At 40.7% G+C, this 13,872-nt stretch overlaps 1 protein-coding gene across 2 annotated transcripts in view; it reads left to right on the top strand.

Annotated features, from left to right (window-relative positions):
• Positions 1 to 13,872, top strand: part of LOC137170312 (E3 ubiquitin-protein ligase UHRF2-like) — a 32,804-nt gene that overhangs the window by 4,725 nt on the left and 14,207 nt on the right. For both annotated transcript variants that reach the window (XM_067573577.1, XM_067573578.1), the window contains exons 2-3: positions 6,889 to 7,281; positions 8,853 to 9,172. In XM_067573577.1, coding sequence (XP_067429678.1) covers positions 6,889 to 7,281; positions 8,853 to 9,172 — 713 coding nt within the window. The remainder of the gene's footprint in view (positions 1 to 6,888; positions 7,282 to 8,852; positions 9,173 to 13,872) is intronic.

Here is a 13,872-nt window from a genome sequence, read left to right as displayed (position 1 = left end):
TGAGGTTTTCAATTTGCTCTGTGCACTCCTCGTCCTCGGTGTCTCTCTTTCACTTTGAATGTCTCGTGCCACTCACATTCACGAGCAGGCTCACCACACACACCTTCCACTGTCCATGCGGCCTTTCTGCTCAACGCCCACACTCTACTTCTACTGTAGGCCTCTCATTTACTAATTAAAAGAAAACGGTTTGGCTTGTTTATTAAGTGGCTTAAAGCTCAGCTTGTAATGCGTCAGTGTGCTTTAAGTATAATGCCGTAGCTCACTTGTGTTTTTTTTTTTTTTTTTTAAAACCGAGGCAGCAACATGTTTCATGTCTAAATAGTTGGGCTGTCTTCCACTGTTAGCTGTTGCCTATTGTTGAGCTGTAGGAAAGCTTTATTGGCATGCCCCCTTACACACAGACAGTTGCTGTGACCTAGATATCACTACAATTTGATTATACATGCATTGATGTTGTGGCTCTTCATATGATGTGTTTTTTTTAGGGGGGGTGGGGGGGCGTATTGCTGAGCTGTAGACTTTGATAGAGAATTTCAGGGGAAGCGGAGTTGGCTGCAGCCATGCATGTACACAGTCACACCCTTCTTCGACAGATTGGCTGGACAAAGAGCAAAGACAAAGGAACTACAACTGCAGCTTTTCCAACACTCCCACATGTTTTCATAGTTTTGCCACTCCTTCTCATAGTAGCTTTAGCTTGCATGGTTGCCAAATGTCCTACCTGTGAAGTATCAGCTCGTACACTGTGAATAGCTCAGATTTCAAGAGGACTGCCAGATTGTTATACCTACTGATTGTCTCATATTTCTTGGGTCAATAATGGCACATATTTGCATATAGTAAACCTATAAAACCTACAAAAGGGTCGTCTCATAACCAAATTTAAAAACGCAAGATTGCAACCTGTTATCATAGGTTAACACATAACGCAGCAACTAAATCTACAGTATGTTGTTAATGCTTAATGGTATTGATAAAGGGTTGTATACATCAGTAATACTCAAGGATTAAAAACTTTTCAATCATCATCTGTTTTAAAAAAAGTAGTTTCATCTATTTGCCAAACTCAATAAACAAAAAAAGACTGGGCCTATAACTCAAAGTCATTTAGTTCTTGAATAATGTTATGGCCTTAATCTAAATACATTCACCCTGCAAACCCAGGAATATGCTTACAGTAAATATACTCAATATTTTTGTCTTACGCCCTTTTTAATGTGTCACACAATTTATACTTACATACACAGGTAGAAATACCTTGAACTGAGTGTGTATAGATCCTTTCTATAGCACTCTGTTGGGGTCTTAGGTCACCAAGAGATCTTGAATGTATTTTGTAACACAGTTTTAATGCTATAAAAGAATTTATCCCCAAATTAGCTGAGAAGTCAGATAACTTTACATAGCCACAAATTTGAACAAGTTGGCAAATTGACAAAACTGAGCCCTGCTGGTTCAACATGTCTTGTTTGTGCAGGGGCTAAAACCAGCCTTTGTTACCGTTCCAAGTAATTTTTCCTAATTATCAGTGGAATTTTTTTTTTTTTTTTTTGAAAACGATCGAATGTCCTTGGGCATAATGTAGACCAAAGATTGAAGCTCGGTAGATGGCAGGCACACAGACACACCCCATGTCATTGTTTTTGGAAATATGACCTATTTTGCTCAGCTCTTTGCCAAGACGAGCTGTGGGCGGAGACAAGGGCGAGGAAGAATCGTGTAGGAGTAGGGGGTTTGGACGGCCTGTCTGAGCAAAGAGGCTAATTTCTTTCCCCGCTATGAAATCTCCTCTCCACCAGCAGTGTGGGTCTGGCTTGGGTTTCACGCCTTTAAACCTCCTTTTAGAACTTGGCACTGATAGTGAATGGGCCATCATGATTTCTTAGTCTATTAAAGGTGCAGTGTGTAGAATTCAGTGGCATCTAGCGGAACGGACTTGGCAGAAATGGAATATAATATTCATGTTTTAATTAGTGTATGATAGAACTGAACGATTTTTGAAAAAATATCTGATAGTGATTATTTTGACTGATATTGCAATTGTGATATGGTTTGTGATATTGGAGAGAATGATAATTTTTACATCATTATCCTCTTTTTCATGGTTCAAAAATGGTTATGGTGTGATTTTTGCAGAGATCTGTACAAAACAAAGATTTTTTCTTAAGTCTGTAGAATATGATGTGAAGGCCAGGACATCTCTGTAGCGCCACAATATTTAATTAAAAATGGTATTTTGACACACATATTTCCTTTAACAAGTATTGTGCCTCCTGTGACTTGAAAATTGCAGAAGGTCATATTGTAATTTCGATAAAATTTCAATTAATTTTTCAGACCTAGTGTATTTACTTACTTTTACTTAAAGCCTGTGGCCCCACTTTGAGTATAGGCCGCCAACAAAGGCTCCCCAGGCATCCCGGTCCTGGGCCAATTTCTCCAGCTGTCTCCATGTATGGCCAGTTCTCTTCACGTCTGCCTCCAGGTCACGACGCCAGGTGTTACTTGGTCTGTCTCATAGACTGTATATAAATATGGACTTCATGACAGCTCCCCAAAAGTGAAGCCAAAACATTTTGATCGCCCCCTGGTGACTGGCTGCAGTATAGGTCATAAGTCCCGCTCTGTCCATGTTAGTGAATGGGACATGGGCCAAACTAAAAAAATCAAAGGGCACGTCAAATAAATTTTTCCCAAAGATGCTTTCTGTCATTTTAGATTGTTCTTAACACGCTGATGCTTGTTCAAGTGTTCATTTCTCTGATAAGCTTGTTTGTAATTAGTTATTTAACGATATAAAAAGGGGGTGTGATGTCGTGATTGACAGCTGTGACAGCCGATCTCAAACCTCTGTCAGACAGTGGGATGGCGGAGGGGGCGTGACCCAAGGGCCGTCATCCCGCCTCCTGACTCTACTGTGCAGACTCTGGCTCCGAATGACGTTACACAAGCAAGATGGCAGCTCCCGGAAAGGAAATATTTTTGCCTCACTTTTGCATAGCGGTAGGAAATGGAGACGTGTCGGCCATATTTATATACAGTCTATGCTCTGCCTCTTTTTCTTTTCCCTTGTGGATTTTAAAGGAGGGCATGTCTTGTGTTGAATGCAGGTTTGCGAAGAGCGTGTCCAATCCATCCTCAGCGTCCTCATCCCATCCCGTCCAATGAGAGCTCTTTGGGCCATCAACACCAGGGAGCGTTGCCCTGATGTTGAACAAGACGGCCCAGAGAGCTCTCATTGGACGGGAGGCACCACAGCCTCCAGCCCTACTGTATAATCACCTGAAAATAAGAACCATAAAGTGTTTTCGTTACCTTAGAATGAGCCCTTCATATCTACATAGGGAGCAGGACCTTTTCCACGGTGGCCGCCAGTTGCAGTGCCATGTTTCTACAGTAGCTCAGAATAGACAAACCAAACACTGACTCTAGAGAGGGCTTTTTTTTGCATTTTTCGCAAGTTTCGCAAGTTTCGTGTCCACCATAGGTTCTCCTACATGCTTGGATGCTTGGTTGTTGCTAGATGCCACAAAATCCTACACACTGCACCTTTAATTTGGGTCCACCTTCACTCGATGGCTTAATGTATTCTATCATTGTTATGCAGGCATAGATACTAAGCAGGTGTTGCTTAGTTACTTAAATTTCAGAATTATTTCTCCATTAAGAGCTTTCAAAGCCTTACAATAAGAAACCATGTGGCAGCATTTTGGCACAATAATGAAGCGTAATGCAGTATTACAGCCAAATCTCTCCCCAGTGCCAGATTCTACTCTATGATAGCTATTATAATCTGTAGATTTAAAATGATATTAACAGATTTGTTCAATGACAGATATTATCTGATACAGAAAAGGCAGCGTGAGTTAAATCCTGACAAGATTTGTCTTAGATGTTTGAGTGTATTTTTACAGCAGCCACAGGTCCTTCTTTTGTCTTTGTTTGAGGCTCTGTCTGACATTGTTCTTTGGTGCCTGTTACAATAAGAAATGAGTCTTTGTGAGACCGCCTGTTGAAATACAGCAGATAAATTAGCCTTGTGGAAAGGTGTTAATGTTATTCCACTCAACAATTTGATACACTCATATGCACATGTAAGCACACACACACACACACACACACACATACACACACACACATAGGCACACCGTTGCCATGCCAAGGATTTCTGACTCTGATTTTGTTCGAGCCTTTAGAGAATTCTTCAAGTCAAGTGTCTCCGTTTTGTCGAAAGCTTTGTTATGATGTGTGCCCGGGACTGAAGCGAAGTCTCCCACTGGAATGCAGAACTGAGTCATATAATGAAGATACCAGAAGCAATGTGTGTGTTGTTTTTTTTTTTTTTTTTTTTAATTTTTATATTATGCTGCATTATTTATGATGAAGGAGAAAATGTCTTATCCTTGATGATGTTATTACACAGTAGAGATAGTCAACATGGCAATATTTCTCTCAAAGAGATCTTGTAGCCCGCAAATATAGGAAGTATGTTTCTAATATTTCCTGTTTTAGATGGTGAGTCTTTGTTTTGAGCGGGTTATATTACTGAAGTCAGGGCTGTAACACCTCGCAGCGAGAGGCTGATCACACTGACGGTAATGAAGTCGCTGTGGAAAGCGGGTACAGCTTTAGATATCATTTATGTGTTTTGATGCGGCGCATGAAATTTCTACTGTATGTGGTTTTGCTACTCATGTCTCTCTGTGTGATTCTCCGTCCATCTAAACCAGTACATCTCTACAGTGAGGCTGCCTGCAGCAGACCCTACCAGCAATCTTAATTGTCTGTTTTGGATGCTCTCTGTTTGTCTGTTTGCCAGTCTTTCTTAATGCAGTATCAAGTAACAAAAAAGCAGACAGACAGTGGAGGATAAACAATTACTGAGAGTAAATTGAAGACCGAGCTAAGGCAGGGAGACAGACAAAGAAATGCTCAGATAGACTGCCACAGGAAGCCAGACAGATAGACAGACAGGTGAGTATAGCAACCACTGTATGGCTGTGTTTGCACCACTGCTCCTCTGATCTAAATTTCATGAGACTATTAAAAACAGGGAGGGCTGGGGAAATTGCGCTCCACTCCCTCTACTGCTCTCCTGCTACGCCTCCAACCGCTCTCCTCCTCGCTGTCAATAACGAAGAAGAGAAGGGGAGCGCAAGCGAGCGAGCGAGAGAGCGGCGGCCATGCCCGTCTCTCCAGCACAATGGGCTTGTGGGGTTGAGGGCTGAAATGAATAGCTGATGTCTGTAATGAGTTGGCGCGTCCGCCATAAGCTCTCCATTCCTAAGGCAGTAGCTGTTCTGTACTTAACAGTAGATCGGATGTGGTACAGGAGTAAATACGGGTTTCCAGTGGGCCCTCATCTGTTGTTTTTTTTTTTTTTTTTTCTTTTTCTTTTTCAAGAGCTTGTTTATTGAAAGAACCATTTTCTGATGCCTGAAAGGGTCGCGCTGATGATAGCGATGGTAGTGGTGGTGGGTCGGTGTCGACAGAGATTATATACATGATTCAGGTTCATGGGGGTGAGGGTGGAGAGGGTGGAGAGGGTGGGGTGGGGTGGTGGTAGGGGGGGGGGGGGGGGGATTGCTCTCTTTTGGTTGTCATAGCAACCTAGTCATTTCTTTCCCCCAGCTACATCTCCTATCACTTTAATTCATGCATTCATTTCTTTTATTTATTTTCTCTTCTATTTCTTGTAGAAAACCAGTGTGGGATATGTGCGGGTGGAGTGGAGCTGGCATCCATTTCTATTGCATTGGACATGTAAATGAATACCGACATGGCTAATTAGTACTAGTGCCAGGTAGCTGCTGCTTACCAGTCATAGGTGTCAATGTAAAAAATGTTAGTCTTATGCTTACTCCTCAGTTAAATGCATTTAATCACTAGCTGGACATTGGCTTATTTGAGAACAGATGTTGTCGCTCCAAAGCAACATTCTTAAATGGCGCCGGTGTATTTAATGGTGTGTAGATTTACTGAAGTGCTGTGTGTTTATTTTTAACGTCTGTATGCTGTCGAGTGTGGTATCAATACATAGTTACTTTCTGTCACTGTGCTCAATGTTTTCTCTGTCTAACATGTTCTTTGTTTGTCCTTGACAAGCAGCCTGATGTATTGGTCTGAGGGCAATCCACGGTGCAGCAGTGTTCATTTGATATCAAGCGGATGTCTATTAGGAAAGAACTTTGGGACAAGATTTAATAAAGGATGTCTTTAACTAAAGTTTGTGCAATTGTTCAAATACACTATCTTTTGGCATGTTGATGCCTGGTAAAATATTACACAATTATTAACTAATGAGTAACTAGTTGAACTAGTAGAATTATTATCAAAAACAAAACACATTTCCTCATCAGAGCTTCTCAAATGTATTTTTTTGCTTTTTTTTTATTTCAATTTAAACCAGAGCTGCAAAATTAGTCGATTAATCAATTAGTCGATCAACAGAAAATTAATCTGCAACTATTCTGATTATTTTAGTCACTTTTTAAGCAAATATGCCGAAACATTTGTTGTGATGATCATAGTAAATTGAATATCTTTTGGTTCTGGACTGTCAGTCGGACAAAATTAAACATTTAAAGATGTCACCACAGACTCTGTTGTCAGACGTTTTATAGACAAAATGATTACTAGATTAATCGAGAAAATAATCAGCTCCATTGTAAACTGAATCCCTTTGGGGTTTACGACTAGCCAGCTCTAAGCTCTTGTCATTATTTTTCAATGATAGATTAAGAAATAATGAATATATATTAATGAATAATGAAGATAATTGTTAGTTGCAGCCCCTATAATTATGGCTTTTTGCATCTGTACATCTGTGCCTGTTCACATAGTATGTCTCAAGTGTTTTGTTTTTTTTTACTTTCACATTTTTAGATGGAAGATGGCCAGACGCTGTTTGACTACAACGTGGGTCTCAATGACATCGTCCAGCTGCTGATCCGCTCACAGACCGACCCTCCCGACAGCCCCGTCGCCAAGGACTCCTCGACCGTCGCCTGTAGTTCAGCTCCTCCCCCCGACTCCAGATCTGAAAGCCACAACTCCCCAGCTCCCGTCTCACCCGCTGCTATGGAAACCTCCACCAATATAGACAATGACAGCAGCGACACCACCAGCACCATTAAAGAAGCCAAGCCGGACACCAGCGCTACCAGTAACTCAACCAGTACCAAAAATGGGTTCAAGTCCTCCAGTCCGGCGTGGGACACCCAGCCACCAACATCCAGCAAAAACGCACTAGTCGACCCGGGAATTGGGGTGTACAAGGTAGGAATGAATGAAAAGTGTAAATATTTGGAAACTATTTGCAAGATTTTGCAAGAACCTGGCTGATCTGTCTTTTTACTAAATTACAGAGCATTTAATGTCCACATAATGTCAGTATTTAATTTGTTAGTGGCAAAATTTAGCATGCATGAAGGGTTTTTTTCATGTAAGCTCCAATACGCCTCTCTAGAGCTGTATTTGATACTATACAGCAGTTTGTAATAATGTCATTTGCCAAGACAGTAAAAGTACAAACCTGATTATCAGTGTAGTTTCCTTTCTACATGTGTTTTTTTTTTCCTCAGCAGTCATCCATTTCTTTCCCTGCTGTTTTGTGCTGTCGAACTCCAGCCTGCTTACATACAGTATTCCAGCCAAAATGACCTGAGCCTGCTTGTATTATGTGTGTGAAAGCGTGTGTATTGGTGCCAAATGTACTTTCCCACTCTCACTATTTAAGCACCCTTTTTACAGGTTTGATCCCCCCAAATGCCTTTTTCATTTATAAGTAGTAATGACATGCACGTACAAGCACATGGCTCACCTTGCAAGGCGGGCACAATGCCAAACCTCATGTAAGAAGTAGGTCGTTACAACCCAGTCACTCACCGATTTTACAGATTATGGACAGACTACAGTCAAAGCCTTTGTGTGTGTGTGTGCGTGTGTGTGTGTTAGTCAACTCTGCTCTACTGTGTTCTACCATGCTTTTCTGGCTTGCTGACTCACGTGTCTGCAAATTATATGTGTATGACAGGATTCCTTTTTGATGCCAAAAGTCCAAGCGAGCGTCCAGGAAGATCAATAACTAAGCCGGATATTGTGCAACTTCAATGGATGTTATGCCTTTACCAGCTTTAAGCGTTCATTACAGACTCGGTGTATATTTTATTTGGTTTTTACAAAGAAACACATGGTCAACCGTGAAATTTATTTCAAGAATGGATCTCAAACATGATAAGATTGACATCACTGAACTCACCAGGACATTTAATGTTTAAGATTTAATTAAAACAAGTAGTATTGAATGTTTTTTGCATGTCTCAAACCATTTACTACAAATTGCCCTTAACTGATATTACTCACATTACCCTTTCTAATTAGAAATTTGACGAATTCCTCTTAACTCCCAAGATGCAGTTGTTGATAGTTCATGTATGTAGTCTAACAAATCAATTTGCGGAGACATTCTTGAGATGGGATCTCCACCTGTTATTGATATATGGTAATGTAGTTGGTAATGCACTCCATCTTGGACTGTTGAAGTGCTTAATGTGAATGCTACTATATGAATCACTGACTCGCAAAAGGTTTCTGAGTCGTCCACGCTTTACAATGCACTACTTAACACAAATAAAGACAAAGGAGTGTTGACTACTGCACTGAAAACTATAGGAACTGGCTGCCCAAGGTAGGAAAAAAACCCAATAGTCTGTGTAATGCTCTCAGTTAAGTATATAGTGTGTAACAAATAAGCCGAAACATACAAAAACACTAGCGTGTTTCTTCAAACAACAGACAGATGGGATCAAACGAGACCAGCGGTTAATTCTGTCTCTGTGTCTCCTCAGATTAACGAGCTGGTGGACTGCAGAGACGTGAGCATCGGCGCCTGGTTTGAGGCCTGCATCGAAAGTGTGACACGCACTCCCAAAGGACAGATAACGTCCACCAAGGGCAAGGTGGGCCGGCCCCCGAAAAGGACTAATGGAAAGCTGGAGGCCGAGCAGGGACAGGCCCACGGCCAGGGCCAAACCACAGACAGTAACAGGAATAATGTTGTGTTAAACTCGGAGAGTAATGGAGCCTCCACCTCTCAGACAGACTCTACAGCAGCTACAGAGACCAAGGAGAGAGAAGAGGACGTAATTTACCACATTAAATATGACGAGTAAGTGACGGCTCATTATGCGGGGGAACGTTCTTGCTGCGACTGAGCTGATTTTGGGTTGAGGTGATAACAAGCACATCATCTTCAGTTCTAATAAAAGTGTATGGTGCAGATCGGAATTTAGCATTTTAGCAAAATGCTGCTGTACTGACACTGTGATTTTGGTTTGGCATACTGAGATCATTCTAGGCTGTAAAATGCTGCTTAGGATTGGAATTTGCAATGCTGCTCCTCAGAGAGGATAGCGAGTGTTTCGTCCTGCTTGCATATCTCATGCAGGGCTCCTGTGTTACAGCAGAGCAGAAAATAGGGTTTGGTTCTTACTAGTTACGTGTTAAAAATGTATCTGCTTGTGCTGCTGGTGTGTGGCATTCTAGATAAAAATGTCCATAGACATAAATATATAGTGTGTGTGTGTGTGTGTGGGGCAAGTGGCTGCAAGCACCGGTAACGGCGGTTCGGCGCTTTGGGAATTTCAGCCTCTGCTTTCTCCCGGCAGTTCAGGGGATGGAGAAGAGGGGGTTTGTGTTAGTTGATGCTACAATTTGGACTCTATCTCTTGCGCTCCCCTTTTTTCCAGCAAATTCATTCAGAAGCTGACGTTTCCATGGTAACCCATGAGTTCTCAGGAGCATTACTTCTTTGCTTGCCTCCTTCAGCTTTGTCTGTAATTGCTGTGAACATGCCACCGGTGAGACATAGCGTCCTCGCTGTGTGTGTGTGTCGTAGTGTGTGCGCATATATGTGTGTGTGTGTGTGTGTGTTTCTGTCATGGGATGTTGTGTTAGAGGAACTACATCAAGGGTTGCTGAGCACTAAATGTGTGTTTTCTTTTAGGCAAACATCATTCCCATTTGACACTTCCGAATTTTCCAATTCCCTGGTATTCTGCTTTTATTTGTTGTTTCATCATTTGCAACGGGACAGGAGTGTGCCAGCAGGGACGATCCAATATTGCAAACCATCTTGTTTTCCCCTTTTTATTTAAATTTAATGGTTTTAATTATTTATCTGTCTGTTTGATTGTTTGTTCAGGTTATTGTTTTAGCCTCACATGCCTCTTTTGGTTTATTTGATCGGTAACAGCGGGGAAGGGAGAGAAAGGGAGAGATGCATGACTACGCAGGTCCCAAGCTAGTTTTAAACCTAGGACGTCACAGCAGTATGTGATTTGCGTCCTCACCAACTGTGCCACGAATAAAATTCCAATTTGCGTGCTGTTGAGAAGCCACAGCAGCAAACGCAAAAGGTCTAAATTATCAGGTTTCTGTTTTGATGAAAGCTTTTCTTATAGTCTCTCTTTTTTTTTTTTTTTGCTGTCTATTAAATGCGTAGTATCCCTCTCTGTCTTGAGCGCCATTCCAGGTTTCTTCCATCATCTTGTTTGCCAGAGAAAAGTGGAGGGTGGGTAAGATCTCTTCGCCTTCCCACGCTTAGACACACACACACACACATTCCCCCTAGTAAACACCTGCCTGCATAGTCTTGAGAAAGAAAACCAGCCCTAAAAAAAATGAACCGCCATGTTTTTGCATGAATCCAGTCTGGACAGCATTTCTACAGAATGTAATGAGCCACAAAATCAAAGCGATATGTTGGGAGAATCTTCTCTCCACTGCTCCCAGGAACTGGGATGACGTGTGTGTGTATGTGTATGTGTATGTGTGTGTCTTGCTCTAAAACAAGACTCTCAGATATGGTTTCATGGTTAAATCTTGGCTGAGTTCAGCATATGTTTAAGATTCTCTGTAGAGAGAGTAACAAATATAGACATTAAATTGACAAACATAATTTAAGTTCATGTAGTTTCCAAGCAGACTGTTATATTTGTCATATGCAGATAGAATTTGGCATCTCGGTTTTTAATAATGCCTTATAATGTCGTAAATTTAAGCATCTTAAAGCAAATTAATGTGCCTAAACTGCACCGCAAACTGAATGTCTGAACAAAAAACATATCCTGTGACATCATTTGACCCCAATGAAATGATTTAAACCCAGACAAGTTTAAGAATCCACATGTTGACAGGGTTATTATGAGCACTGTCACCCACTGCTTTGAGATCTCTGCCCCACAGAAGACATTTGTACTTGTCACAGTAGGAAAGGCACAGGTGTAACTAGTAAAATTAATGACGGTTGAATTCCATTAAGCTGCTTCAATTTCAGGTTCCTGGTATTACGCTTGCTGGCTCACTGTCACACTGTCATGGCTCACTGGGACACTTGAATATAACGGAGCCATCGTTAATGTTATTAATCACACCTTTGCTTTTCCTATTTTGACAAGTCGAAAATGTCTGCTGTGAAAAAAGGCCTATTGACATGCCGAGCCCCGCACTGCATGTGAGAAATCTGGATAGTTTGTAATCACGCTTGATATGTCGAACTGAAAATGGTGTTCTGGGATGGTTTTGCTTAAAAGAGAGGCTTTATCTTCTAATTAGCAAGGATCCACACACAGTACACAGTGAAGATGTCTTACACAGTCCCTCCAGGATTTCACAGTTTTCCTGTGATTATTGTGGCCAAAAATACTTTATTTTCTCAAAAATTGTGATGCATTTTTTAATGTTTTATATGTACTTATTGCAGGAAAAACTGTGGGAATTGGGGAAAAATTACAAGCAAAGGAAAATAATGCAATTTTTAAAAATCTACTACTGGTGAAGAGTCATATGTAATCACTTCCTTTTATTAAAAAAAAAAAAAACATGCTGCTTATCACAAGAAACAACTCGCAAGCACTAGCGAGTATATTCGTCAATTTGTGTTAATTATTGCGATCGCTATTGCCTGGAGAGACTGCTTACAAGTATCTAAAGCTGTGGCAGTTTGCCTGAGAGAGCTTTATATGTTTCACTTTCTAATGAAGTTAGTCACAATGAAATAAGAGCGAAACAAAAGTGTAGTTTCAGTTTAGTTTCTCTTTCTCACACGCCCACTCCTCCATCTCCTTTTTCTGCACAGACTAGTCATTGTTTGATTGTTGAGTAGTATCTAGATCCCGACTAGAATACAGGATGACTGATATCTTATTACAGATCTGCTGATAGATATACTAGATTTTGGGGTCATGTTTACCGTGCCTATAATCTTTGACAGTATGGTTTACGTCTTTTTTGCTGCAGACATTTATTTTCACGGTAGGAAAAGCACAGGTGTTAGTAATAAAATAAATGATAGCTTTGGTTTCAGTATTCTGGTATAATTGTGCATGCTGGCTCACTGTCACGCTGTCATGGCATACTGTGACACTTAAAGTCCAACTGAAATTAATTTGCCTTTTTTTGTCTGCTACGGCATAGAATATGCTTTATAAATAATTCGTCCTTTGTCAGAAACCAAAAGGAGGAAACGTATGTTTCATATTTTTTTGGTTTCTTAATGGCGCCCCCTAGCTTAGCATTAATTCAACAGAATACTGTTCGTTCTAAGTCTATGTAGATGGATAACATGTTTCCATAAAACCAATCATCACTACATAAAGCAGTAACGTCAGCGTTCTATCACAAGCAGAGCAGAGACTGTTTACACTGAGCCTGATAGCATCCTGCTACACAAAAAAAAGAGCCACAGACTTTGAAGACTTTGAAGAACAATCCACATTTCCACATTTAAGTCTCCTTTTTTTTTTATCTAACTCAAAAACATGAACACACGTCTTCTTGTCCTGCACATTAGCTCGTTGAACGAGCCACCAAACAAACATTCACTGGGGAAAAGTACACCGCTAACGTCAGCTAGCAGGCCAGATAGCTAATTAGCTGCTCAGCTGCAGCACATTAAACAGCATGTAAACATACAGCAAATGTCACTTTGGTCCAGTTCTCTTTAATGTTACTGCTAACAACACGCTCTCTGCCCATGACATGCAGGCTACAGCACACGTTTGTTTACTTTGTCTCATGTTTCCTACAGCCTGCCAGCTGCTGTCAGTCAGACACAGACACCGTCACGCCACTCCAGTCAGCTGAGAGGACAAAAGGAGCATTTCTGATATTATCCTTCTTACTTTTAGTAGTAATTTTTAAAAACTTAAATTAATATATTTTAAAAAAAACACTGCAAAAGGGATGACTAAATGTGATTTCAGTTGGTCTTTAAATAGAACGGGGCCATCATTAATGTGCTTTTCCTGCCATAAAAAAATCACAATGTCTGCTATGAAAAAGGCCAAAGTTTCAACCGTATAAGACCCTTCCTCAGTACGTACATGTGTATCTTTGTCAAAACTGTTGAAAGTCACTTTGTGTGATCACTGTGCAATTATAGCATCTGTTAGTAGTCCGTTATCTGCACACTCTTAACCTGTGCAGGATTGTGTGAGACTAGATTTTCATCACAGCGTCTGATACACTGTGACACCCACTGGGGGGTTATCAGAATCGGAAATCTTGAAATCCTACACATTATGAACCAAATGTGAGGAATCATTAGATCAAAAAATACTTTAAATCAAATATGTCTATGTTAAGTGCTTTTCAAAGGCTTATAAAACTTAATCTTGATTTTAAAGATATTGGTCAGGCTATAGTGTTAGTGCGCATTATATGATAGTATACCACAATCAGCTATTGTCTATGAGTTATGTTAGCTTTCACTGATTTTCCAGAAACCCAGGTGCTCTATTAGAGCTTAAAACGAGGAAGCTGATGAAGATGTGTGCTGTTACATTGAAATGATGGGATGAATCCCTT

Source organism: Thunnus thynnus, chromosome 19 (assembly GCF_963924715.1).
Source record: "Thunnus thynnus chromosome 19, fThuThy2.1, whole genome shotgun sequence".
NCBI classification, from domain to species: Eukaryota; Metazoa; Chordata; class Actinopteri; order Scombriformes; family Scombridae; genus Thunnus; species Thunnus thynnus.
This window is presented reverse-complemented; position numbering and strand designations above follow the sequence as displayed.